We start from the raw sequence: 24,005 nt of genomic DNA, 5'->3' as shown, positions 1-24,005 counted from the left end.
GAGGCGGGTGGATCACGAGGTCAAGAGATCAAGACCATCCTGGTCAACATTGCGAAACCCCATCTCTACTAAAAATACAAAAAGTAGCAGGGTGTGGTGGTGCGCGCCTGTAGTCCCAGCTACTTGGGAGGCTGAGGCAGGAGAATCGCTTGAACCCGGGAGGCTGAGGTTGCAGTGAGCCAAGATTGCGCCACTGCACTCCAGCCTGGCGACAGAGCGAGACTCCGTCTCCAAAAAAAAAAAAAAAAAGAAAAAAAGTACATAGCAAAAGTTCTGGGCAAAATCCATTTATCAGCTGAACACTTTTTGAGTGCTTACTCTGCACCAGATTGTAGGAAAGCATGAAAAGTAAGGGAAGTTTGTAATTGAATGACGGTAGGTTGACCTGGAGGAGCACACAGTCTGGTCCAGGCAGAAAAGACATTCAAATGAAGCTTTCTGAAAGAGCTGGGTTGAATTTGAGTCTTCAAGGGCAGGTAGCAGTTGTCTACGTAAAGGAAGCAAGTCCTAGTCTGAAGGACAGAGCCATGGGAAAGCTTGGTACCATTGCACCAGCACCCAGTTTGGGGGGCAGGGGTCAAAGGTGCACGTGGGCAGAGACAAGATTGAAGCAGCAGGAAGGGGCCAGCCAGACATGAAGTAGCCTATGAACTCGACCAGGGTAAGGCTGCTGTGTGCGGGCTGGAGAGGGGTGTTCATGCTGACTTTATTTTAGAAAACCCTCTGTGGCAGTAACAGCGGGAGGTAAGCCTGAGCAGGTGAAGAATCAAGGCAAGGATGCCTGTTAGAAATAGTGAGTGATGATGTTTCAGAGTAAGGGAGAGCACATGGAAGAGGAGTTTTGAGAAATTTAGGAAATGGAGTAAGACTTGGTGACTGGATGTGAAAGTCGAGAGAAGACTCAGTCCCCGGATTACACCTTTGGCACCTGCAGTGATGGTGGCGCCACTCACTTACCAACAGAAAACACAGGAGAGAAGATGTCAGGGGTAGAAGGAGAACTTGAATTTAATAACAGATCTGCTACATCAAATTGTCAGTGGACCATCCACAGGTTTTGTCTCAAGAGCAAGGTGTAGGGTAAAGATCCTGACTTGGCAGTCAGTGTCACATAAGTGACCACTGGAGTTTGCATACAACATGAAACTGGTAAGACAAGTAGGTATAGATGACACAACAGATTAGAAAGCTGTAAAATAATGAAGAGTAGGCATGGAGATGGGAAGAAAATGACAAAGAAATGTGTCACATGAGCCAAGGAAATCAAATGTTTTCATCAGAGTATAATGAATAGGGTATGTAAGTTAGATGAGAAAATTGTACACTGGGTTTGGCAACATAAAGGTATCAGTGCTTTCAGCCAGGCTGGTTTTAACATACTTTGAGGTAATTTTCAACCGCCCCCCCCGCCCTGATAAACTATAAAGAACATGGCAAAAACAGGTTGTTAAGCTGGTGCCAGATGACCAATTATATCAGTACCCAATATAGAGTAGGCTCTTATGTTTATTGTTGATCTACACCAAGTAGAGAACCTCAATGCTATGTAACTGAAAAATATGTTTTTAAAAAGGGGACAAGTGGGGCAGGTTAGGGGGCTGGTATATGACACTATAAAAATATACATTAGATACAAAAAGTGTACAACAGCAATAGACAAATGCTCACTTTAATCACAATTCTAAATTAATTATTTTCACATTAACACAGATATTTCCATAAACCAAGGAAAACTGAGTTAAGTATTATACATTTTTTAACAGTTAACATGATTTGAAAATTTTTTATTAAAAATTGATCAGAAGCTAGTTGAAATTCTCCATGTAAATATAAACTATTCATTACAATTGTTTTTCAAAGTAAATTCAGATCTAAGCTTCCTGAAAAGCAGTATTATCTAATATCACAACAGGGATGACTAAGTACTTGACAACTACTTTCTAAAGAACTTAACAAAAAGTGACTACTTGAATATTATATTTACAACAAAAAGGCTAACATTCTCTGCAGAGCTCTCATTTTATCATGAAACGTGGACAATCAGGAACAGGTGGATGAGTGGTATCAAGAAAAAGAGCATTTCAAAATATTTCCATTAAAGGTTTTGACAATTAAGATTTCATAAAATGTCTTTAAGTTCTATTTTCTAGAGAATAACCATCTAACCAGGAGACACATGCCATAAAACTGCAACCATTTTAGTGTGTAAAATAATTCCAAGTGTACTATAAAAAGATTTGGCTAAAATACAACACATCTTTGCAATAAAACTGATAATGTAGCTTAAGCAGCTTATAAGATTTCAGAAATGTCTTCGGAGAGAAATGAGAATGCTTCCCTCTGCCAGACGAAACTGAACAGTTAAAGTCAAGGTGCTATAAACTAGACAAAGCTAGAAAGGCATATCACGTAACTAGAAAAGAACAGCATGGGATGTGGACTTCCTCTATGTCGAACTGATAGAAAAACAGAATACACTCTTCACAAGGAAAGGCATGAGAAGAGAATTCTTATAAACAAACCTCTCATTGAAGTCTTGAAGAGTTTTACAGACAACATAATCATAAAATGGCTAGAGGTCGTTTATAGGACATGGTAATAGATTCCTTTATTACAATACCTGCCTCGACTATAAACACAAATCAAATATAAACACCCTTGTAAAGCTGTGATTCTCTCAACCAAACATTCCTCTGGTACCACACTCAGCTGCCAGTGGCATTTGGATGCAAAGGTTTAACTCGTGCTAATCTGGACAAGCCAAGGCGGAGACTCTGATTTGGAGACTTCACAGACACTACCGCCAGTGGGCTGCTGCTATTTCTGCTACCTCCAGATGCCGCTGAAAGGAAACATATGATGTGATGCTGATGATGTCAGAAATCTCTTAACAAAGATTAATTTATAAAACAAGCAGCAAAAAAAAGGTAGTTAAGCATTATTCCGCTTTCCAGGGTCTATCAAGCAATAAACTAGATCAAAAGAATAGAATGTTCTACAGAGCAGAAATAATGCAGTATTCCCTATTTCCAAACGTCCCAGAAGTCAAGGTAATGACTCTAAAACCTCACCATGAAAGCTGAAAAAGGAAGGCTGGGAACAAATAACACTAGTTATAAAGGCATAAAAAAATGCATACAATTATAATTTCTAAAGTAATAGAAAAAGCAAATGCATTTTTAAGGTCCTGCGATTTTTACAAGTAGTCCTTGAAGAGTCTATTTTTCAATTATTAAATACCTTTAAAAATAGTAAATATTGTTTTTATTTATACCAGTTTCATTTATATTATTACCCTAATGTAGCAATTATTTCCATCTATTTCAAAATTATCCATATTAATGTTCACAGTTGATGATGATGTAGTTGCTCGCCATAAATTTAAAATAAATCATTATACCTGCTACCCTATAACTCAGACTATGCTACTTTATTTTCTAGTTTGCGAGGTATAAAATAGTATTTTATTTTAATTTACATTTCCTTAATCACCAGTGAGACTGAAACTCTTCATATTTTCTAGTTCTATTAATAGTTCTTGAGGACACTGGTATATTTATGCCCCTGGCTAATTTTGCTTTTGGGATCTTGGTGGTCTTCTCCAGTTGTATAAGATAGGTAACACACTGGCAATCTGAGAGCCAAACCTAGCTCTCAGATATATTGTTTTGGTTCACATGGTGCTTAACAAAAAAAAAAAAAAAAAAAGGCAACTTACAAAAATTAGCAGATTTCATATTAAAATCTGGATTTCTGGCTTCTCTTGAAAACAACAATCAGATCTAGAAATACCAGGCCCATAATCTTGCATGGAAACAATAAGATGGAGCTGAGCAGCAGCTGCTTCCTTCAAAAGGGTACCCGCTCCTGAGTCCAACAACATTGCTACTCACACAAGTCTACAGCATGGGCCCGATTCACTCATTTACATCACTTTCCTGACTGTCACATGCTGATTATTTATAAGCACTTTATGCTTTAAAACATTAACTCTTTATCCATCATTCTACTGTTTCCTTGTATATTTTGATTATGCTACTTTTAAATTTCTATAGTCATATCATTTCTTTTAAATTTCCTTCATTGGGGAAGCACTAATTATTTTCAGAAATATACTAAGTATTACTCTTTGAACGATATGACATCATTATTTCCGTAATTAATCTTCCCTCCTTTCCTTCTCCAAAAAGTTTTCAAGTCTTCATTAAAAATCTTAGAAGTTGTACATCAGAATGGACTTTAAAGATTATATTTGTTCCCAGTATTTCATATGATGAAATGAAGACTCTGTAAGTTAAGTAATCACGCAGCCTCACAGCTCAGGCCTAAATCTATGAACAGTAGTCAGCAGGGAAGTGAGCACTGTGGACCAATTAAGAGAGGCCACTCAAAAAGAAAAACAGGAGTAGAATTGGAAAGGCTCAGGCAAAGAGAGGGGACACATGAGGAAAGACATACCAGGCAGAGGAGGATAAAGACAGGCCCTGAGAGAGGAATACATACAACATGTTTGAGAGACAAAAAGTGTTCAATTTCACTGAAGTAGAGGGTTCATGTAGGTGGATGAGAGAAAGTAAAGACAGGACTGGTTAGGAAGGCAGCAACAATTTGGGCCTGGAATAGGGTTTTAGTAATGTCAAGAAGGGTGACGGTCAAAGAATTCTTGAAGGATCCATGAGACTTGGCTGTGGAGCAAAAGAAAACAAAGAGAAGTGAAATTTGATTTTTAAAAGCAAGAGGTTGAGTTTGCTAGGGCATTTGTTAAATGCTAGAATTGCTACGTATAGATCCCAAGGCTTCAGTCAGACTGTGGAGGTCAGCAGGTCCTGAGCAAAAGATGTGCTGCCAGAAATACATACATCAGGAATCTCAAATGTTTATACCATTTAGCACGGTAATTCTCCTACTAGAAATTTTATCCTAGGAAAATAATAAGTAATATGCTCAGAGATTTCTAAAATAAGGACCTCTGTGCTTACTGCAATCTTATTTATAGCACTGAAAAAATCATAAACCTGGATGTCCAATCATAAGGAATGGCCAAATGATAAATATACGCAACAACCAGAGACTTTGGTTTTGAAGATTATGTAATAATATGGGGAAATGCTCACACATGGCATTTGTAACTAGGAAAAAAATTTACCAGTAATAATTTTCCAAGCTCCTACCCTTGATGATAAAAATGCCATACCTGGTGGGACCCATTTAGGTCTCTTGCTTTCAGCTGAAGGACTGTGTATTTGTAATGGTTTCCTAGTGGCATCTGAAGAAAGAGAAACCTTTTTTGGCGAGGACTGAGATTCTGATTTGACGGCAGCTGGAGCAGAGTCCATCGAAGTCACTTATTTTAAAAATATACGTAAAAAAGTTTGTCATGCAGGAAGAAAAAGTAAGTCTAGCATGTATGTGTAAAAATTGTAAAGTTACATAATCATATAAAAAATAAACTTATTAATCAACAAACATTTATTGAGAGCCTAAGAATAGCCATCTTTTATGAGCGTTAATATGCCAGGTAGTGTGGCCGGCGTATCACACACATTACCTTTAACTCTTTACAGCAACTCCAATACAGACATTACTATCCCCACTCTCAGAGAAGGAAACAGAGACGTTAAGCAATCTGCCTGTAGTCTGACGGCTAGTAAGCATCTAAGCTTAGAAACCAGATTTTCCTCCAAAATCCCATCCTGGTAACCAACCATTACACAATAGTGTCTCATGAGCATGTGTCAGTGAGATTATGTGTCAGGCTCTAGGATTAGAAACAGTATCATTCATGGCTCCTGCTCCCAAGGACTTTAAGGTCTAGTCACTAGACTCTAGTGGGAAGAACAGGAAAGTAAAGATGTGTAAAATGTGGTGTGGTAAGGGACATGGCAGACTCTAGAGGTATGCCAAGTAGGAAAGGAAACTACAGTCTGGGGGTATGTGTTTTGAAGTTAGAGGGAGGTGAGTGAGGATGGTCTGAACCAAATCAAGATTGAAGAGTAAAGGTGAATTGAAGGAAGCTTTCCAGGCAGAGGGAGTATGGTGTGCAAAGATGGAGGATGCACCAAGTTCCAGGACCAGCAGTGCTGACTGGTTCAGTCTATGGCTGGAGCAGAAATCTCAAGGGTAGGAAAGGTGAGAGACAGAAACAGGGTGTAGATCACTTACGAAGAGCTTTGCAGACCATGTAAAAGTCTAGCTAGTCACAATCATGCATACATTTTTCTCAGGAGTGATTTGTATTTTAAAAACATCTTTCTGGTGGTAGTGTAGGAGAAATAGGCCACTTAGAAGGTTATGGTAATGAGGTAAGAGGAAATGGGGGCCTACTAAGGTGGAGAATAGAAGGAAAACAGCACATTAGATATGTTTTGGCAAAAATAAGTGGGAGGCAGCAATGGAGATGAAGAAAGAATCCATGACTTGCAAGTTCCTGTCATGGGCACACTGTTTGATGGTGCCATTTAGCTAGAGAATGAACACAAAACTGGAAGTATGTTTTGGTTCTTATTTATTTATTTTTTTTGGTGGTGGGGAGGGAGGAGAGGTGACATATAAGTTCACTTTCAGATAGTGCTTGTTTTGAGATACCTAGAGGTATTTAAAGGCATATAAATACGAACATTTTCACCATATACTCTTCCTACTGTTAACATCTGCATCCTCTAGATCAGCACTGTCTGATGGAACTTTCTGTGATTATAGAAATGTTCTATGTTTTGCGCTGTCCAATACGGTAGCCACTAGCCATATATAGTTACTGTGCACTTGAACTGTGACTTGCAAAACTGAGGAACTGATTTTTAAATTTTACTTAATTTAATTAATTCAAATGTAATATAACCACACATGGCTAGAGGTTACCATATTGGACAGCACAGTTCTCAACATTTTTTCTATCAAGGGAAAATTATAACGTGTGCTAGACACAATTCTCAAAGTTTACCCAATACATTACTAGTAGGACTAAAAATATAATCCATTTTTCCTAATTCCTAATCCTATCACTTAATGGTTAAATTTCATTTCTAATAGTATATATTAATCTCAGTTGTGAAGCAATTTGCTCTAAGGGATAGAGAAAAGATTTTAAATGGTAAATTCCAACTTGGGAACTGAAATTTTATTTTTAGTTATTAGTGTGTCTTATTGAAGAAGCATAAACATGTAAAGAAAATACAAAATATATTCATGGTGCTAATAATTTTTTCCCATTATAGCTTGTGGTAGGCAGAATACTGGCTCCTCAGATGTCTACATCCTCATCGCCAGAACATGTGAATATGTTACCTTACGTGGCAAACAGACTTCGCAGATGTAATGAAGTTCAGAATCTTAGATGGGGAAATCACACTGAATTATCTGGAGGGGCCCAATGTAATCACATGGGTCCTTATAAGTGAATGTGAGGAGGAAGAAAGTCAGAGTCGAGTGACACGATGTGAGAAAGTCCCTGCCATAGCTCTCTGAAGGTGGAAGGGGCCACAAGCCAAGAAATGCACCCTCAAGGAGCTAGAAAAGGCAAGAATGTGGGTTGTCTCCTAGAGCCTCCACAAAGGAGCACAGTTCTGCTGACCGCTTGATTTTAGCCCAGTGAGAACCGCTTTGGACTTCTGATACTCAGAACTGTAAAATAACAAGCATGTGTTGTTTTAAGACAGACACTACATTTATGGTAATTTGCTGTAACAGTGATAGGAAACTAATATACTGTTTTAGCTCTAAAAGCCCTTGTATTTAAAATCTAATTTCTGGAACCCAGATGAAGTCATCAATTAAAAAAAAACACTAACTAAAAAATCTCATTAATTCAAAATTCAGGAGAGAGAAGCACATAACTCAATCAGCACTTAGTTCTCATTTAATTCTCAGTAAGTACTCAGCAACAGGCTATTTAAGGGGACAGCAGTTCCTATGAATAAATGGAAAGACTAAATAATGGAACTTTTAATATCAATAGCATATATATTAAGTCAACCAAGACATAAAAATGACTATCAAGAAATAAAACAAATTCAGTTAATAACAGTTATATTTTTGCAATAACCTATCGTATACTGTGAACTCAAAAATATCCTAACTTCTTTTACACAAGAAACAGGTATTCCATGTTCGAGTCATCATCAATTTTAAACGTTTTATCATAAAAGTAGTTTCTAATGGAATTTGTTTTGGGGGAAAAAAAAAAAGCCCTGAACATGTGGCAAAAGACCTTTCAAATCAGACTAAGTAAAGCCCAAAAGCAAACAATTAGAATCATGCAAACTTCTGCCTGGAGAAAATATGGTCCAAGATACAGCTTAGACTCTGAACGGACAAACATGGGTTCAAATTCTAGCCCTTCATCTAGTAGATGTAAGATTTCCAACAAATTATTTAACCTCTCTGACACTCAGTTTTTCACTGTAGAATGCAGGTGACAACAGCTACCACAGAGGGCAGCCATTAGTACAAAGCAAGGTCATATACACCAAGGGCTAGCATAGGCAGTGGAGTCAGCATTCTTGTCTGCTTTTCTCCTTCCCTTCCCCACCCCTACCTTCCTTTTACATATTTTAACGAGAAATGGACATTAGGAAAATGTTAAAGAGAACAAAGGCAAAAATAAGAAAAATACAGCAAACAAACCACACACATTTCCTTTATAAAATTACGTGTTTTGGACCAAGCTTACCCAAAGCATTACATTTGGATTTAGATTTCTTCTCTTTCTTTTCTACTGGGGATTTTACCTTCACTTCTTTCTTTTTAATTTCTTTAACTTTACTTTTTCTCATAGAGAAGTCTTCATCATTATCCTCACTCTCACAAAAATCAGAATCATCCTCAGAATCTTCACCTAAAACAGAAGATTACATAGTTCATCTTTGCTCTAAAAAGCGAGGATTGTGTTGCCTTAACTTTATCCACAGTTTTGGCAGCAGATTCTTATGCACCTTTGTGCTGCACTGTTTCCAGTAGCAGAGCACTGCAGTGGTTGACATTGTGAGTGCCTGGGTTTGAATCCTTGGACAGGTCACTAACTTCACTGAGCCTCAGTTTCCTCACCTAGAAAATGGGGATAACCATAAACCTCCATCAAAGGGTTGTTGCGTAGATTAAATGAGTTAACATATATAATGCATTTAGAGTAACATCTGGCATATACCGAGCAAAATATCATTGTTTGCTATTACCACCATCACTATAAATTTCCCACCAGTAATCTTTACTTCAGATTTTACCATTTTACCTCAGTAACTTTCGAAAAGAATGGTAGGCTTTGACAATAGCTAGTCTTTCAAAACAGTGACATTTATGGTAACAGTGAGCTTTCCCTTAACCACATAAACTTCAACACTCTGGAAGAGACCAAATGAGAATTGAGATAACCATACACAACAATCTTAGCAGCTAATCCTAGAGCTGATTTCATTTGGGACAAACCTTTATTTCTCAAAAATGCTTTTCTGCACTTCATGGGAAAATATAAGCCAGTGATGAAAGTGCTACAGCTGCTCTGGGAAAAAGCATGTCCTAACCTGACAGTTAAGCAATGATCTTTCTATTTTCTGAGGGGGTTAGGATCAGAAAACATGCCTTGTAGATAAACTCTGAAAACTAATTGTAAATAGGGTTAGTCCTATATTCATATAAAACTTCTTTTACATTTTTAATATGAACATGCTTATTGCAGAAAATGCTTAAATCAAAAAATGTACAAATAAAATGAAAAATAAACAGTACATGCTTATTGTATAAAATATAGTCCATATAAAAATTTATTAAAGAAAATATACTATGTAATCTCGCCACTCAGAGATAACCACTATTATCCCCACATACTAATATCTACCTATCTATATGAAATATTTTATGTAAAATAAAAATCACATAAAATTTTCAAACTTATACCACAATAGACAGTAATAAACCACGACCCAGATTCAACAATTATCAACATTTTGCTCCATTTGTTTCATCTATCTCGCTTTTCTTCTTCTCTTCTCTTCCCTTTTTGTAATATATTAAAATAAAACCAAGGCATCACATCATTACATTCCTACATACTTCAGAATGTATCTCTAAAAAACATGAGCATTTTGTTACACAACAATGCCATTATTACATCTAGCAATACCAACGCTAGTTTCTTGGTATCATCTTCTATTCAGTCTATATTAATCTCTTTTAATATAGAGCAGTATCTTCTCCCTGTCCTCCCTTGTGTCTGACTTGCTGAAGCAGTTGAGTCAATTGTCCTGTAGAACGTCCAAAATTCTGGATTTGTCTGTTTTCTAGCTCATGGTGTCATTTAACTTAATCTTGCTTTTTTTTTTTTTTTTTTTTTTTGGAGATGGAGCCTCACTCTGTCGCCCAGGCTGGAGTGCAGTGGCACAATCCTGACTCACTGCAACCTCTGCCTCCCAGGTTCAAGCGATACTCCTGCCTCAGCCTTCCAAGTAGCTGGGATTACCGGTTCACAACACCACGCCCAGCTAATTTTTGTATTTTAGTAGAGAAGGAGTTTCACCATGTTGGCCAGGCTGGTCTCGAACTCCTGACCTCAACTGATCCGCCCACCTCAGCCTCCCAAAGTGCTGGGATTACAGGTGTGAGTCACCGTGCCCAGCCATATTCTTGCATTTTATGTGAACTGGAATTCTGCTCTCAAGGCTTGATTGGATTCAGGCTCACTTTTTTTGGAGGCGGAAGGGGGAGGGCAAGAATATACTTCATAGGTATATTCTCTGTACTTCATATTACATCACATCAGAAATCATATAATGTGTGGTTGTCCCTCTCTTAGGTGGTTCAGGTGATGCCAGCCTGAATTCATCATTGCAAAGATCATTATCAACCTTCCATTGATGACCTTTACCTAAATCAACAATGTCATTTATGGGCTGGGTACAGTGGTTCACCCCTGTAATCCCAACACTTTGGTAGGCCAAAGCAGGTGGATCACATGAGGTCGGGAGTTCGAGACCACCCTGGCCAACATGGTGAAACCCCATCTCTCCTAAAAATACAAAAATTAGTCAGGCATGGTGGCGCACGCCTGTAATCCCAGCTACTTGGGAGGCTGAGACATGAGAATTGCTTGAACCTGGGAGGTGGAGGCTGCAGTCAGCCGAGATCGTGCCACTACACTCCTGCCTGGGCGACAGAATGAGACTCTGTCTCAAAAAACAAAACAAAACAAAAACAAAAAACAATGTAATTATGATCTTCAAATTGCAATCTCCTTACTCTATCATTGTTCCCACACAAAATTTTAAAATAATCAACTCACAAATTCACATAATGGCTACTGTGCTATATAGAATTAGCCCAAAAAAGGCCAGCAGATCACATGAAGGCTGCTGGAAATTCAGCCTGCAAATTCAAGTAATCCCAAGAGGCTCTCAGTTCAAAGAGGGCAAGTAATGAAGGAAGTTTCTCCAAACTTTCAGAATATATAATCTAGAACAAAACTTTCTGTATATCCAATAGCTCTGATCCTGCTTGTGTTCAGTAGAAGTCTTAAGGATTCTCTTCTTGGCTTAAGAGGATAATCAGTAGGAGCTGGCTACATTTCTGTATAACAAGCTTGTTCAGAAATGGGGTCCAACTAATCTTCCTCAGCCAACTGAGAAAGCAATTTAAATAAAATTAGAGATGGGGATTTGGAGTTCACAAAATTCCAAGTCATTCGCACCCCATAGAGGAAAATCTGGAAGGCCCAAACACTTCAGTTACGGATTTTGTCAGAGAAAAGACTTATCTTCTCTGCAATTTTCACTTTTCTTTCCCTAATGAAGGTCACACATGGTCCTTTCTATTCTCATCCAGGGCAAGCAAATGCAGGGGAAAAACTGAAATGTCACTTTGGGGCTGCTTCTACTTCTTGGCTATTATGAATAATGCTGCTATGAACACGGGTATGCAAGTATCTCTCTGAGATCTTGCTTCCAATCGTTTCGGATATATACTCAGAAGTGGATTGCTAGATCATATAGTATAGGCTGAGCATCCCTTATCTGAAATGCTTGGGACCAGACGTGTTTCAGGGTTCAGATTTTTTTTGGATTTTGGAACGTTTGCATTATAACCAGTTGGGCATTCCAATTCCAGAAATCCAAAATGCTCAAATGAGTATCTCCTTTGAGCATCACATTGGCGCTCAAAAAAGTGTCTTTGCATTTTCCTGTCTCCCAGGTTCTCCCAAAGTAAAATAAATGCAAAACAGTCTTTTTTCATGTATTTCGTTTTTTCCACAAGGACAGGAGCTGTTTGTTTTGTTCACTGTTGTATCCCTAGTATCTAGACTATCATGCACATAAAAAGCATTCAAATATTAGTAGAATAGGTGATGATGAGCAAATCTGTTATTTGTTGATAGTATATCAAAATCTAAAATATGGTATCTTGATTTGGCCTAAATTTATCAACTTATGAATATAAATTTTTAAATAATATGTTATAATGTTCTGTCAAGGTCACTACACTTTCCATTTGCCCAATTTCTAAATGAGTCTAAAAACCATCACAATAAAATACAGATTTCATATCACTTCTGCCTCAGAATAATTCATGGATTTCTACTACCTACAGGAAAAAAAAGCCTACACTTCTTCAAGTGGGTCTGAGACCCTCCATGATTAGTACCGGCCTCCCTCTAGAGCCTCTTCCATGTTCATCCCAGCAAGCCTCACTTAGAGACAAATAGAGCATTTGTCTATTCCACGGGTAATGCCTTTCTATCAGTCAGAAATGCTACTTCACACCTTTAGTTTGTTGAAACGCTACTCATTTTTCAAGGCATAGCTTAAAGGTTAACTTGTAGAAAAAGCTTTTCCCCCAAATGCTATCACTGAATTGAACTGTTCTGTGTGTCCCTGAAGTTTGCACACCCCAAAGGTTTAACACAGTGCTTTGCACAATTAATGGCTTCCAAGAACTTTTTTGACTAAATTCCCATAGAATTAATTTCGAAGTAGGATAAAACCTACCAGGTGCAAAGTCTGGTTCAGTGTCATTAGCACTATCACCATCACTGCCTTCCAGAAGAATCTTCCTCTGCTGTACTGCAGCTTTAGATGCTGCTTTTCTTTTCCTTTGAACACCACCACTGTCATCTTCCACAGTGATCTTATCCAAATCTTCAGGAGAGGCGTAAAAATCAATGGAAAACTTTCTGTGACAGCTGATATTTATTTCCAGAACTGCAGAGCAGACTCTATCACAGCTACTGTTTTTATTTGCCCAGGTTCATCCCTCCCCTGCTTCTATTTACTAGCCCAATCTGGGTCAACCATGGTACATCAGGGCCCTGGGAACACCTCTAGTTTTGGGAATAAATCCAAGACCCAAACAGAGATAATCTTTCCCCCCAAATTTTCAAACTAGAATTGGGAATATGCAGCCCCTTTCTTCAAAGGTCAGTTGCTCCACCTAGAAGCCATGGGTAGTTATGAGCCTTCAGGGAAGAATGTGTGTCTGCAGTAAGACAGAATGAGACTAAATCACAAAGAAATAAAGGCCATGACATCAAGAGAGTCTTGACAAATTTAAAGAATTTGCTTCTAGCCACAATTTCAGCAATTTAAACAAAAGTCAGAAAAACAGCATTGTTGATGAAAAAAATTAATATAAAAAACTTACCTAAATAATCACCCGCTACACTGCAATTAGAGATATGAGGAGACTTATTCATTGTTTCTATTTTACTACTGCCATGTTTTTCAATGCCTAAATATAAAGAATAAGAAAGAAAATTCAGATACATCTTAATCAAATAATGTCTAGAAATAGGAAAATTAGTACTAAAATGTAATAGCATTTAGATATAGATAAATGATCCCAAACTCAAACTAGCACAATAATTTTATTCAGAGAGGGTAACATATGGTTAGAAGTCTGGGCTCTGAAATTTAACATACTTATGTTTAAATTCAGGCTGTACCATGTAAACTGGGTATGGGTATATGACCATGGCCAAGTTGCTTAACCTAAGACTTAATTTCCTCATCTATAACATGGAGATAAAAATAGTGTCTTGCCCAGTGGTATTACAGAAGACCAAACGTGGATCTCACATGGGAATTGCTTATTATTGTGACATGCACAGGAAATGGTCAATAAATTTTAACTATCAATTCTGTGTAGGCAAATCCATGTTTTTAGTAACATAAGAACTCTTCAATCGTTATAATAAGCTTAAGATGATCCAAAGCATTCTAAGAGGACTTTAAGACTTAATAGTGGTACTATTAAATTCCAGTGCTATAAGACACATTATTTAATAAGAAGTCGTATAATATTAATACTTCTAAGGAAGTCCCCTTATACATCCTACAATGTCTTAAAAGAGAGAGATGAATTTCAGTGCCTCCATTTTAAATGTAATTTATGACAATTCTCTTTTGGTGTTTCTTTGATTCTTGGTTACTAAAAGTCTTCCTAATCAAACTTTCGTTTCTTTTTTTTTCTTCTTCTTCTTTTAGGAATTTAAAATTTTATTTTTGCTTTATGATTGTGGGAAATATTTACACGGTTTCAAAGTCAAATTTACAAGAAAAAAGTATATTCAAAGAAATGTAGCTTCTGTCACTTTCATTTCTTTTTAAAGAGGAGGCGGCCAGGTAAGATGGCTCTTGCCTATAATCCCAGCACTTTGGGAGGCTGAGGCAGGAGGATTGCTTGAGGCTGGGAGTTTGAGGCCAGCATGGGCAACAAAGTGAGACCCCTCTTGATAAAATAAAAAATTACCCAGGCATGGCGGCACATGCCTGTAGTCCCAGCTACTCAGGAGGCTGAGGCAGGAGGATTGCTTGAGCCCAGGAGGTCAAGACTGTATTAAGCTATGATCAAGAAACTGTATTCTGGCCGGGCGTGGTGGCTCATGCCTGTAATCCCTGCATTTTGGGAGGCCGAGGTGGGCAGATCAAGAGGTCAGGAGATCGAGACCATGCTGGCGAACATGGTGAAACCCCATCTCTACTGAAAATACAAACAACAAAAAAAATTAGCCCGGCGTGGTGACAGGCGCCTGTAGTCCCAACTTCTAGGGAAGCTGAGGCAGGAGAATGGCGTTAACCCGGGAGGCAGCGAAGCTTGCAGTGAGCCGAGATCGCGCCACTGCACTCCAGCCTGGGCGACAGAGCGAGACTCCATCTCAAAAAAAAGAAACTGTATTCCTGCCTGGATGACAGAGCGAGACCCTGTCTCAAATAATTAAATAAGGAGGAGTACTCATTTAGAAAACAAAGAAAAAAAAGAAAAAAAGCCCATGTATACCCCTGAATAAGATAATAAGCTAAAATATCCCCCTACATAAAAACTTTAAGCCAAAAAGCATTTTAGCAGTAGAGTATCTTTTTCAGGAATAATGATTTCTGCCCCTCTAGAATATTAATATATCATCTGCTGCATAGTTGCCAGAAAAATCAAACGAGAAAATCAACAGAGAAATCCAGAAGCCATTCTTCTAAGTCTACTGAGCTTCCTAACCAAATTAATACCTTTGACCTTTGTAAGAAATAAAAATTACCATAATTAGGGCATGTTCAACTGATCTGGAAAAAAAGGAGATGGACTGTTAGGACTGTACAGATCAATCCATCTGATGAAGAAATTAAATGTTCACTGTACAACAACATGCGATGTGAACAATGAGGCTCACAGTCCACGCCCTCAAGCTTACTCTGGGTATGAAGCAGAGACGTATATCTGTTTGTGTGAGATTTAGGCAGCTGAATTAAGAACTAAATCCAGTTGTATCCTCTGCAAATGGGTCTATTTATAGTACAAAGTATTCACGTTTTACTCTTTCCTCTGTGAAGGCCCACCCAAAGAAATACTTACAAAAGCATTAAGAAGGTTTTAAAGCTAAATATACAGAAAATAAAGTTACTTTTATCTTGAGACTTCTGCACATTAGTGGTGACTGTTGGAAGTTCCTTCACTGATAAAGCTAGTGCAACTTCTAAGTCTCTCTGGTAGAGCTTGTCATCTAAAGCCATCCTAAAATAGATACACAAGTAATAATGAGTTCTTCAAAATATCAGTCGCAACTAAAGAGCAAAGTTTGAGATTTCCCTAAATTACTATCCAAGAGTTGCTAACCTCACAAAAATGTTTTTAAACAATCATCATCATTAATAGATCTTTGATGATGGGACTCTTAAAATGTCACAGTATCACCTTATATACAGAATAAGATGTTTGAAATAGGAGGAGCATGTGCCTCTTTGTAATGACTGTTGTGTCACCTACCAGCTGTGTCCAGGTGGGAAACATCTACTCAACCCAAAACAGACTTGGTTCAAACATCACTTCCGCTTAAAACTCTTCCTTGACCTCACCCACTCCCCTTTAGCAGATATTACAGCTCTTACATTAAATTAAAATTATCATCACTTTTTTACATCTATTCTTCCCAATCCAGACTTTAACAAGTATTTTACCAAGCACTTACTTTGTACAAGGCACTGCACTAGCTGGAATACTAAAAGTACCTTCAGGGAGTCTGCAATTAAAGGAGGAGGGTGGGGAAATAAGACAGGCTGATAATTATACTATAAAAGGCAGATCATAAAGTCCTATTCAAGTTGGTCAAAAGTGCTATGGAGTGTAAGAGGAAAAAAACATCAAAGAAGGAAAAGTTCCATAAAAGAAGCAGCACTGAGACGTACCTTAAACAATTTATTTTTTTAGAACAGTTTTCTTAAGATATAATTCACAGATCATAAAGTTTACCTTTTAAAGTTAATAATTCAGCAGTTTTTAGTACATTCGCAGAGTTGTAAAACTACCATCACTACCTAATTTCAGAACATCTTTACTACTCCAAAAAGAAACACCATACCCATGAGCATTCCCTTCCTGTTTACCTCTCTCCCAGCTCCTAGCAGCCATGAATCTACTTTCTGTTTCTATGGATTTGCCTATTCTGGACGTTTCATGCAAATGAAATCGTATAATATGTGACCTGTATATCTGGCTTCTTTCACTCAGAATGATGTTTTCAAGGTTCATCCATATTACAGTATATATCAGTTATCAGTAGTCATTTCTTTCTATAGCTGAAAAATATTCCATTTTGTGGATACCACATTTCACTTATCCATTCATTAGCAGATAGACATTTAGATAGCCTCCATTTTTTTTTTTAAGCTATTATGAATAATGTTGCTAAGAACATTCATGTACAGGTTGTGTGGGCATGTTTGCATCTCTCTTGGATACATACAGAGGCTGGGTCATATAACTCTATGTTTAACATTCTGAGGAACTGCTAAACCATTTTCCAATTTGGCTGCACTATTTTACTTTCCCACCAGCAATATAGGAGGGTTCAAATTTCTCCACATCCTTGTCTTTTTTATTAAGTCATCTAGTGGATGTGAAGTATTATCTCATTTTGATTTTGATGTGCATTGCCCTCACAGCTAATGATGTTGAGTATCATCATGTGTTTATTGGTTATTTGTGTATCTTCTCTGGAGAGTCTATTCAAATGTTTTGCATATTTTAAATTGTGTGGTTAGTCTTTTTACTGTTGAGTTTTATGAGTTCTGTGTATACTCTGGATACAGTCCCTTATCAGTTATCTGATTTACAAATATTTTCTCCCATGTGTGGGTTCCTTTTTCAATATATTTAAAATGTAATACAAGAAACTCACAAACAAAAACCAAAAAAAAAAAAAAAAAGAGCATGACATGAGGTAAGTTTCTCCATGCTAACTTTTCATAGAGAAACTTGTAGCAGTAAAACATTATGTATGCCATGTTCCATTTGTTGATATTCCTCTTCCATCCATTTCTTCTTCATACTGCAAGTTTTGGGTCTCTAAGGACTTCCTTCACTCCTTTCTCCCTCTTGGTACTATCTAATGGAATTCCAACGGTTAGTCTAGAAACTATGGGAACTTATCACTGCTGGATAAATCTTAACAATATGGGGAGAAGACATCTTTTTCTGCCAAAAAATACATAGTTTTATATTTTAAAGACTGTCCTCACATTAAGTTATCTTATGTCTTAATCATCTTAAGTCATCTAATGTCATTTTTAGCAAAGTAGTATGATTTGAGGACTTCAGAGGCAAGTGCTGGGTTCTGTCAAAACCAGTCATAACTTCTAAATTCCACAATCGTTATTGTTTTAATATTTAATGATATTTTCTTATATGCTTGTGAATTTCTTTTTTTTCCTTTGAGACGGAGTCTTGCTCTGTTGCCCAGGCTGGAGTGCAATGGTACGATCTCTGCTAACTGCAAGTTCTGCCTCCTGGGTTCACACCATTCTCCTGCCTCAGCCTCCTGAGTAGCTGGGACCACAGGTGCTATTATTACAATTTTTTTGTATTTTTTAGCAGAGACGGGGTTTCACCATGTTAGCCAGGATGGTCTCGATCTCCTGACCTCGTGATCCGCCCGCCTCGGTCTCCCAAAGTGCTGGGATTACAGGTATGAGCCACCGCGCCCGGCCGACTGTGAATTTCTTTAAGTCAGAAAGCCGGAAAAAAATAGTACATCCTGTTTTCTGACATGCACCTAGTAAAATAAGACCTATGACTCTGCTCAAGTTCTAATTTAAACCAAGGGTTTGAATCTGTGTCTCTTTAAAATTAACACATCTAATGTCATATATTTACTGCATGTCTTACCTCTCACCTTTTTTTAGGGGTTTTCTCTTGTACTGGGATTTCTTCTTTCTGGAGATTGCTCAAGTTAGGTTTTGGTTGATCTTGTTTTAACTCCTTTGGTGTTGTTCTGGATTTCTTGTTCAAAGGTACAGTTGCAGAAACAAAATCATCTATTCATGTGTGAATTAAAACCAAAAGAAAAAGATTATTTTCTTAGTAAATGAAAATCATTACAATGTGTGTTCAAGTTTTTATAGGCTAGGCAAATTGTTTAATTTCCACAACTTAAAAATCATTGTTAGTATTTTATCTTTATTCTCATTCATCTATTTCAACTTTTGTTTTTATGTCCTTTATATTTAAAAATATCAGTCTATCAAAAACCAATTCACTAAAAACTGCAAAAAGCAATTAAGACAGCATATAAATGTCAAAGACAAAATGATTAAAAACCTGTAAAACCATTAGAAAAATTGTAGAATGTAATCACATTGAAAAGTGGAAATAAATTATTTTTATTGGAACTTCACAATGTAGCCAAATATCTTTTTTCAAAGCCCATTACCTGGGCCAGGCACAGTGGCTCACGCTTGTAATCCCAGCACTTTGGGAGGCCAAGGCGGGCAGATTACCTGAAGTCATGAGTTCAAGACCAGCCTGGCCATCATAGTGAAACCCTGTCTCTACTAAAAAATACAAAAATTAGCTGGGCATGGTGGCGGACGCCTGTAATCCCAGCTACTCAGGAGGCTGAGGCAGGAGAATCACTTGAACCCGGGAGGCAGAGGTTGCGGTGAGCCAAGATTGCACCGTTGCACTCTAGCCTAGGTGCAAGAGTAAGACTCCATCTCAAAAAGAGAAAAAAGAAAAGTCCATTACCTATTCCTAGTACATTAACCATGCTAGAGAAAATAAGAAGCATTATGGGGGAAGAGAAAGTAGCTCCTATTTGAGGATTTTTACAATAGTAGTATTTTCTCTTTCCATTACCTTAATGATCTTCCTATGATCCTACCAGAGTAACTTCTTATTTTCTGGCAAAAGGATGTTCTTTTCCAGTCCATTACTGTTTCTCACAGGTTTTTCTGTCTTATCAATCCTCAGAACTGTTGTAGTTCTACTCGACTGTCAACGTAAAACTACTACTGTGGCTTTTCAACATGTATACAACACATATATACACGCTTTCAGGGTCTATGTAGTCTTAATCACATACTCAGGAAGCACGAATACTCGTTGTCTCTTATATGCTTCCCCATGTAAAAATAAGTTAACTTATGACTCCCCCACCTACTGCCACCCCCCACCTACTACACACCTGACAATTTATAAGTATCTGGTGATAGACTGACGACAGTAAAAAAAAAAAAAAAAAAAAAATCTAGATGTTATAGTCTATACTATTTTTCCCAAGTGGTAGATACAGTTAAGGCTGGGCTCAAGGCAAAAATAGACTCCTTCAAACCAAAGACTTATGAAACATTTGACTTACAGAAAACTCTAGTGGTCTGAGAAAGAAATATTAAATCCACTTCAACATAATCTAATGCAATGTTCCTCAAACTCTTCAATCATAGCAGAGTCAAGTAAATATATGACTAATGCTTAAAAGGCATAACATAAGCCTAACCTTTCTTCAAGGTCGTGTTTTATATTACAATTAATGGGGATTTTATATAATATTCTCTAACATCTTTGTATCTCAAAAAGACAATGTTTTCCTTCTTCGGGGATGGGATAGGAAACAAACCTCTATGTGAGAACTATGGACTTAGAGTAGTTTAGATCTAAAAAGACTTTTCACCTGCCCCTGTTCATTTATCACCTAATAACATAATTTTTATCAGTATAATTATCAGCATAATTATCCCAAATGATTAGAAAACTATCTTTCGAGACCTACCTCATTTGGGCAATGTAGTCAGTATTTGAGCTATATATGTCATATAAATTCTGAGGAAATGAGTTTCCAAATCTTTAGAGCAAAAATAAGAAGCTTGACTTACCATCACTGTCAGAGTGGTCAAACTGTGAGTAATTGACTGGTTTCTTATGTCTATGATCAAAACAGAATTTTTTTCATTAACACAAATGTCAATTTCTCACCTCGATTACTTAAGGCTATTAATGAATATTATTTAATATTTATTTTAATATTATTTATTAATAATAAATAATGAATAGATAAGTGAAATAAATAAAAATGTGTTAAATAAATGAAATGTGTTTGAATGAATGAAAATGTGTTTGGGTTCTCGTAAGAACATTTAAATCTAAAATATGATTTGCATTTTACTGCAGGCACTTATCATTAGCTAAAAGAATTACAACTATACCTGGTATACCTGGGTATTGTTAGCTTTTCAATTATATGATAAAGGAAAAAAATTCAGATAACTTACAAAGAATAATCTATATAATTAACATTTATAATTTCTATACTGTTTAATTGCTGTTGGGCATCTGTAAGTTCCCATTGTATGTATTCTTCTGTTTTGTGTGTGCATTCTATCTTCCTTACTAGATTATAAATTTCTTGACACTAAAAGCTACTTTCTTTTTTTTCAGTCTCTCCACAATACCAAATAATGTTTTTATGCAATGGACACCTAAAAATGGTGAGTGACATTGTTCCTGCCATCTGAGATGAATCTTTATACAGGCTGAGTATCCCTTATCTGAAATGCTTGGAACCAGAAAAGTTTTGAATTTTGGATTTTTTCAGATTTTGGAATATTTGTATTATATACTTACCAGCTGAGCATCCCAAATCTGAAAATCTAAAATCTAAAGTGCTCCGATGAACATCTCCTTTGAGTGTTGTAGGTACTGCAAAAGCTTCAAATTTTGGAGCACTTCAAATTTGGGATGCTCAACTTGTACTACTTTAGAGGGCATTAGAAGAAAATGATAATCAAAGTGAAAAAAAATAAATTTTTTCCTCCCTCCTCTAGGCACTAAATAAAATGTTTTTCTAGTTTTTATTTCTATATTTTGACAAATGGCCAAATGTGAATAACCTAATTTGTCAGTTGGCTGTTCTTTCAAGTGAAAATAATGTTCTATGAAAAAGAGGTAAGCTCAGCTTACAACTCAGACAATCTCACAAGTGCTTTTCCTTGGGATAACTATCATACATCAGTATGTAGAAGTGCTTTATGTGTACTTCCCATTTCCTCACACAAAATATTAAAAAGTGCACTCATATCACTCTCTTACTCTTCAGAGTTAAAGAATTTAGAGCTGAATAAAATGTGAAAACTCCTTTAGAAATTCTGAACTTGAATAACAGTAAAATAAAATCAATAGCCTATTTTTCAAAAGAAAACTTAAGGGTTAAGCTATGATGACTATAATAATTTCCACTACTTCATCAAGCATATCCCTAACTGAAATTAATTTTATATATTTTTTTTACTCTTGAGAGTATGGCAGTAAACAATGCAAAGACTAGTAGTACAATTTGTTGCCATTGCCTTAATTGTTCTGAGGTGCCAGCAGTTTTATCGTCACTGCAGTGCAAACGACAAAGCAGCGAAAAAGGCAAATCATGTCTTAGTATTGTGATTAAAAGAGTTTTGACCTCAGAGACCTCTAGAGAAGTTTCCAGGGACCCCCAGAGATCTGCAGACCATACTCTAACAACTGTTCCATACAAAGGGATTATGACTTCACTGCCTGGATGCTTAAAACCCATTTCAAATTCAGCATGTTCGAAACAGAAATCTTGATCCCTCACACCTCCTGACCTTCCTTTTCCTAGTCTTCCCTATCTTAATACGAAGATCATCCATTCTGTAACTCAGACCAAAACTATTGTGGAGACATCTCTGATTCTTTCTTTCCCTTACCTGTACATCTACTTCATCAGCAAGTTCTGTCTGCAGTGCCTCCGAAATACATCCCAAATTCATCTGTTCCATTCCATGCCCAGCGATGATAGCCTATCCCAAACCACTCTCCAATGATATAATAGCCTGATTTCCCTGCTCCCATTCTGGTCGCCCCATCCATCATTTATTCTCCACCAGCAGCCAGTGACCTTTACAAAAGCAAACTTAGATTTCTCTCTCCTACTTAAAACCCTCCACTGACTTCCCATTGACTTAAAATAAAACCTAAACTCCTTTCTAAGACTTACAAGACCCTATCTGTTCTGGCACCTGCCTATTTCTCTGGCCTAATCCCCTACGATTCTCCCCACTGTTTGTTAATCCTACAGCTTTAGACTGTCCCTAAAATATGGTCAAGTATGGGGCCTTGGCTTCTATTTCCTCTACCCTGATTCATGACTCAGTGCACGTAATATCGCCTCAAAGTCACATACTAACTACTATATTTAAAGTAGTGCTTTCTTCCTTCGCACTCTATCATATTTCGAGGCTTATTTTCGGCCCCCTAACCTCACCTCCCACTAGAATGTAACCTCCAGCACCTCATACATAAAGAAGTGAATATATTCAATAATTTTACTAAATGAATGGCTAACCGTAGGCTTCCATGGCACTCAACTGTGTAAATAGAAGAATTGTTTCTAACGCATAATGAATGGAAAGCACAGAGGATCTGGAGTGAGATGACTTAGGTTTGAGTATTGCCCTGTCACTTACCGGGCTGTATGACTCAGGTAATTTACCCTTTATACGTAGAAATGTTAAATCAATCAAACAGGAATGCTTGCTCTTTCTATATCCAATAACTACAGTGATGAACAAATAAAATTACACATAATGGGCGTTCGGTGAAATGTAAAGCTCTGTTCAAACGCTAACATAACGAGGTCTTGGTAAAAGAAACGGCAACGGCTGTGAAGGGAGGCAAAGAGAAGGGAAAAGCTACGATGCTAGGATGCTTCTGAGCAACGGGTGGCTCTCACTGCAGACTGGGTTCTCGATAACCGTGCACTCTAACCCCACCATCGCTGCCCTCCGGTCTTACTCGATCCTTTCCCCTTAGTCGAATGTCTTTCCCCTTAGTTTTCCTCCCACCCCCGCCGAATGTCAGGAACTACGCACCTCACGGGTCGCACCATGGTCCCTTTCAAGGCTTGATATTTACAGTTCTCAAATTCTTGTTGGCTTCAGCGGCGGTTTCAATTCGCGCCCAAAACCAGACTTCGGCGCCCTCCGCCCCCTGTTACCAGTCGTCCAATCATCACCAGCCATGCTTGCGGCGGCGCACGCGCTGTGGGGAAAGCGAATTTGCTCCCGCCCTTCCTAAGGCACCACCTTTCCGTATCCGGTCCACCAGAGCCGAGTGTGTGCTTTGTCTCTGCACTTTCGTCACAAGGGCGGGTTTGCGCTGTCTCTGAAATACAGAATAACAGTAGAAATACACCCTATTGCCCTTTTCAATGGTTAAATTGAAACAGGTTGGGACCTACGGGCACTTGGACT

At 37.6% G+C, this 24,005-nt stretch overlaps 1 protein-coding gene across 4 annotated transcripts; it reads right to left on the bottom strand.

Moving 5' to 3' along the window:
• Positions 1–1,653: 1,653 nt before the first annotated feature.
• RAD51AP1 (RAD51 associated protein 1) lies at positions 1,654–23,860 on the bottom strand. Of its 4 annotated transcripts, none has more exons than XM_003905829.5 (10): positions 23,625–23,858; positions 20,616–20,665; positions 18,638–18,779; positions 16,436–16,486; positions 15,872–15,981; positions 13,621–13,707; positions 12,969–13,118; positions 8,669–8,833; positions 5,195–5,344; positions 1,654–2,842 (listed from the first exon to the last, which is right to left on the bottom strand). In XM_003905829.5, exons 1-10 carry the CDS (start codon positions 23,639–23,641, stop codon positions 2,706–2,708), a joined length of 1,059 nt encoding a protein of 352 aa, XP_003905878.2. In that variant the 5' UTR covers positions 23,642–23,858; the 3' UTR covers positions 1,654–2,705. The 4 variants fall into 4 exon arrangements, with proteins under 4 accessions (XP_003905878.2, XP_031506069.1, XP_017801076.2 ...); XM_031650209.1 differs by lacking the exon at positions 23,625–23,858 and adding an exon at positions 22,461–23,189; XM_017945587.3 differs by lacking the exon at positions 5,195–5,344 and having other exon boundaries at positions 23,625–23,860.
• Positions 23,861–24,005: the final 145 nt, after the last annotated feature.

Source organism: Papio anubis, chromosome 9 (assembly GCF_008728515.1).
Source record: "Papio anubis isolate 15944 chromosome 9, Panubis1.0, whole genome shotgun sequence".
Taxonomy (NCBI): Eukaryota; Metazoa; Chordata; class Mammalia; order Primates; family Cercopithecidae; genus Papio; species Papio anubis.
Note: the sequence above shows the minus strand (reverse complement) of the source record. Positions and strands in the feature narration are given on the sequence as shown.

Excerpts from the sequence above, each read along its gene's own strand:
- RAD51AP1 (XM_003905829.5), bottom strand. Across the intron at positions 13,708-15,871 it reads GCAGAAGTCTCAAGATAAAA|GCATTGAAAAACATGGCAGT; the intron begins GTAACTTTATTT and ends CTTTATATTTAG. Across the intron at positions 2,843-5,194 it reads ACCTAAATGGGTCCCACCAG|CGGCATCTGGAGGTAGCAGA; the intron begins GTATGGCATTTT and ends GTTTCCTTTCAG.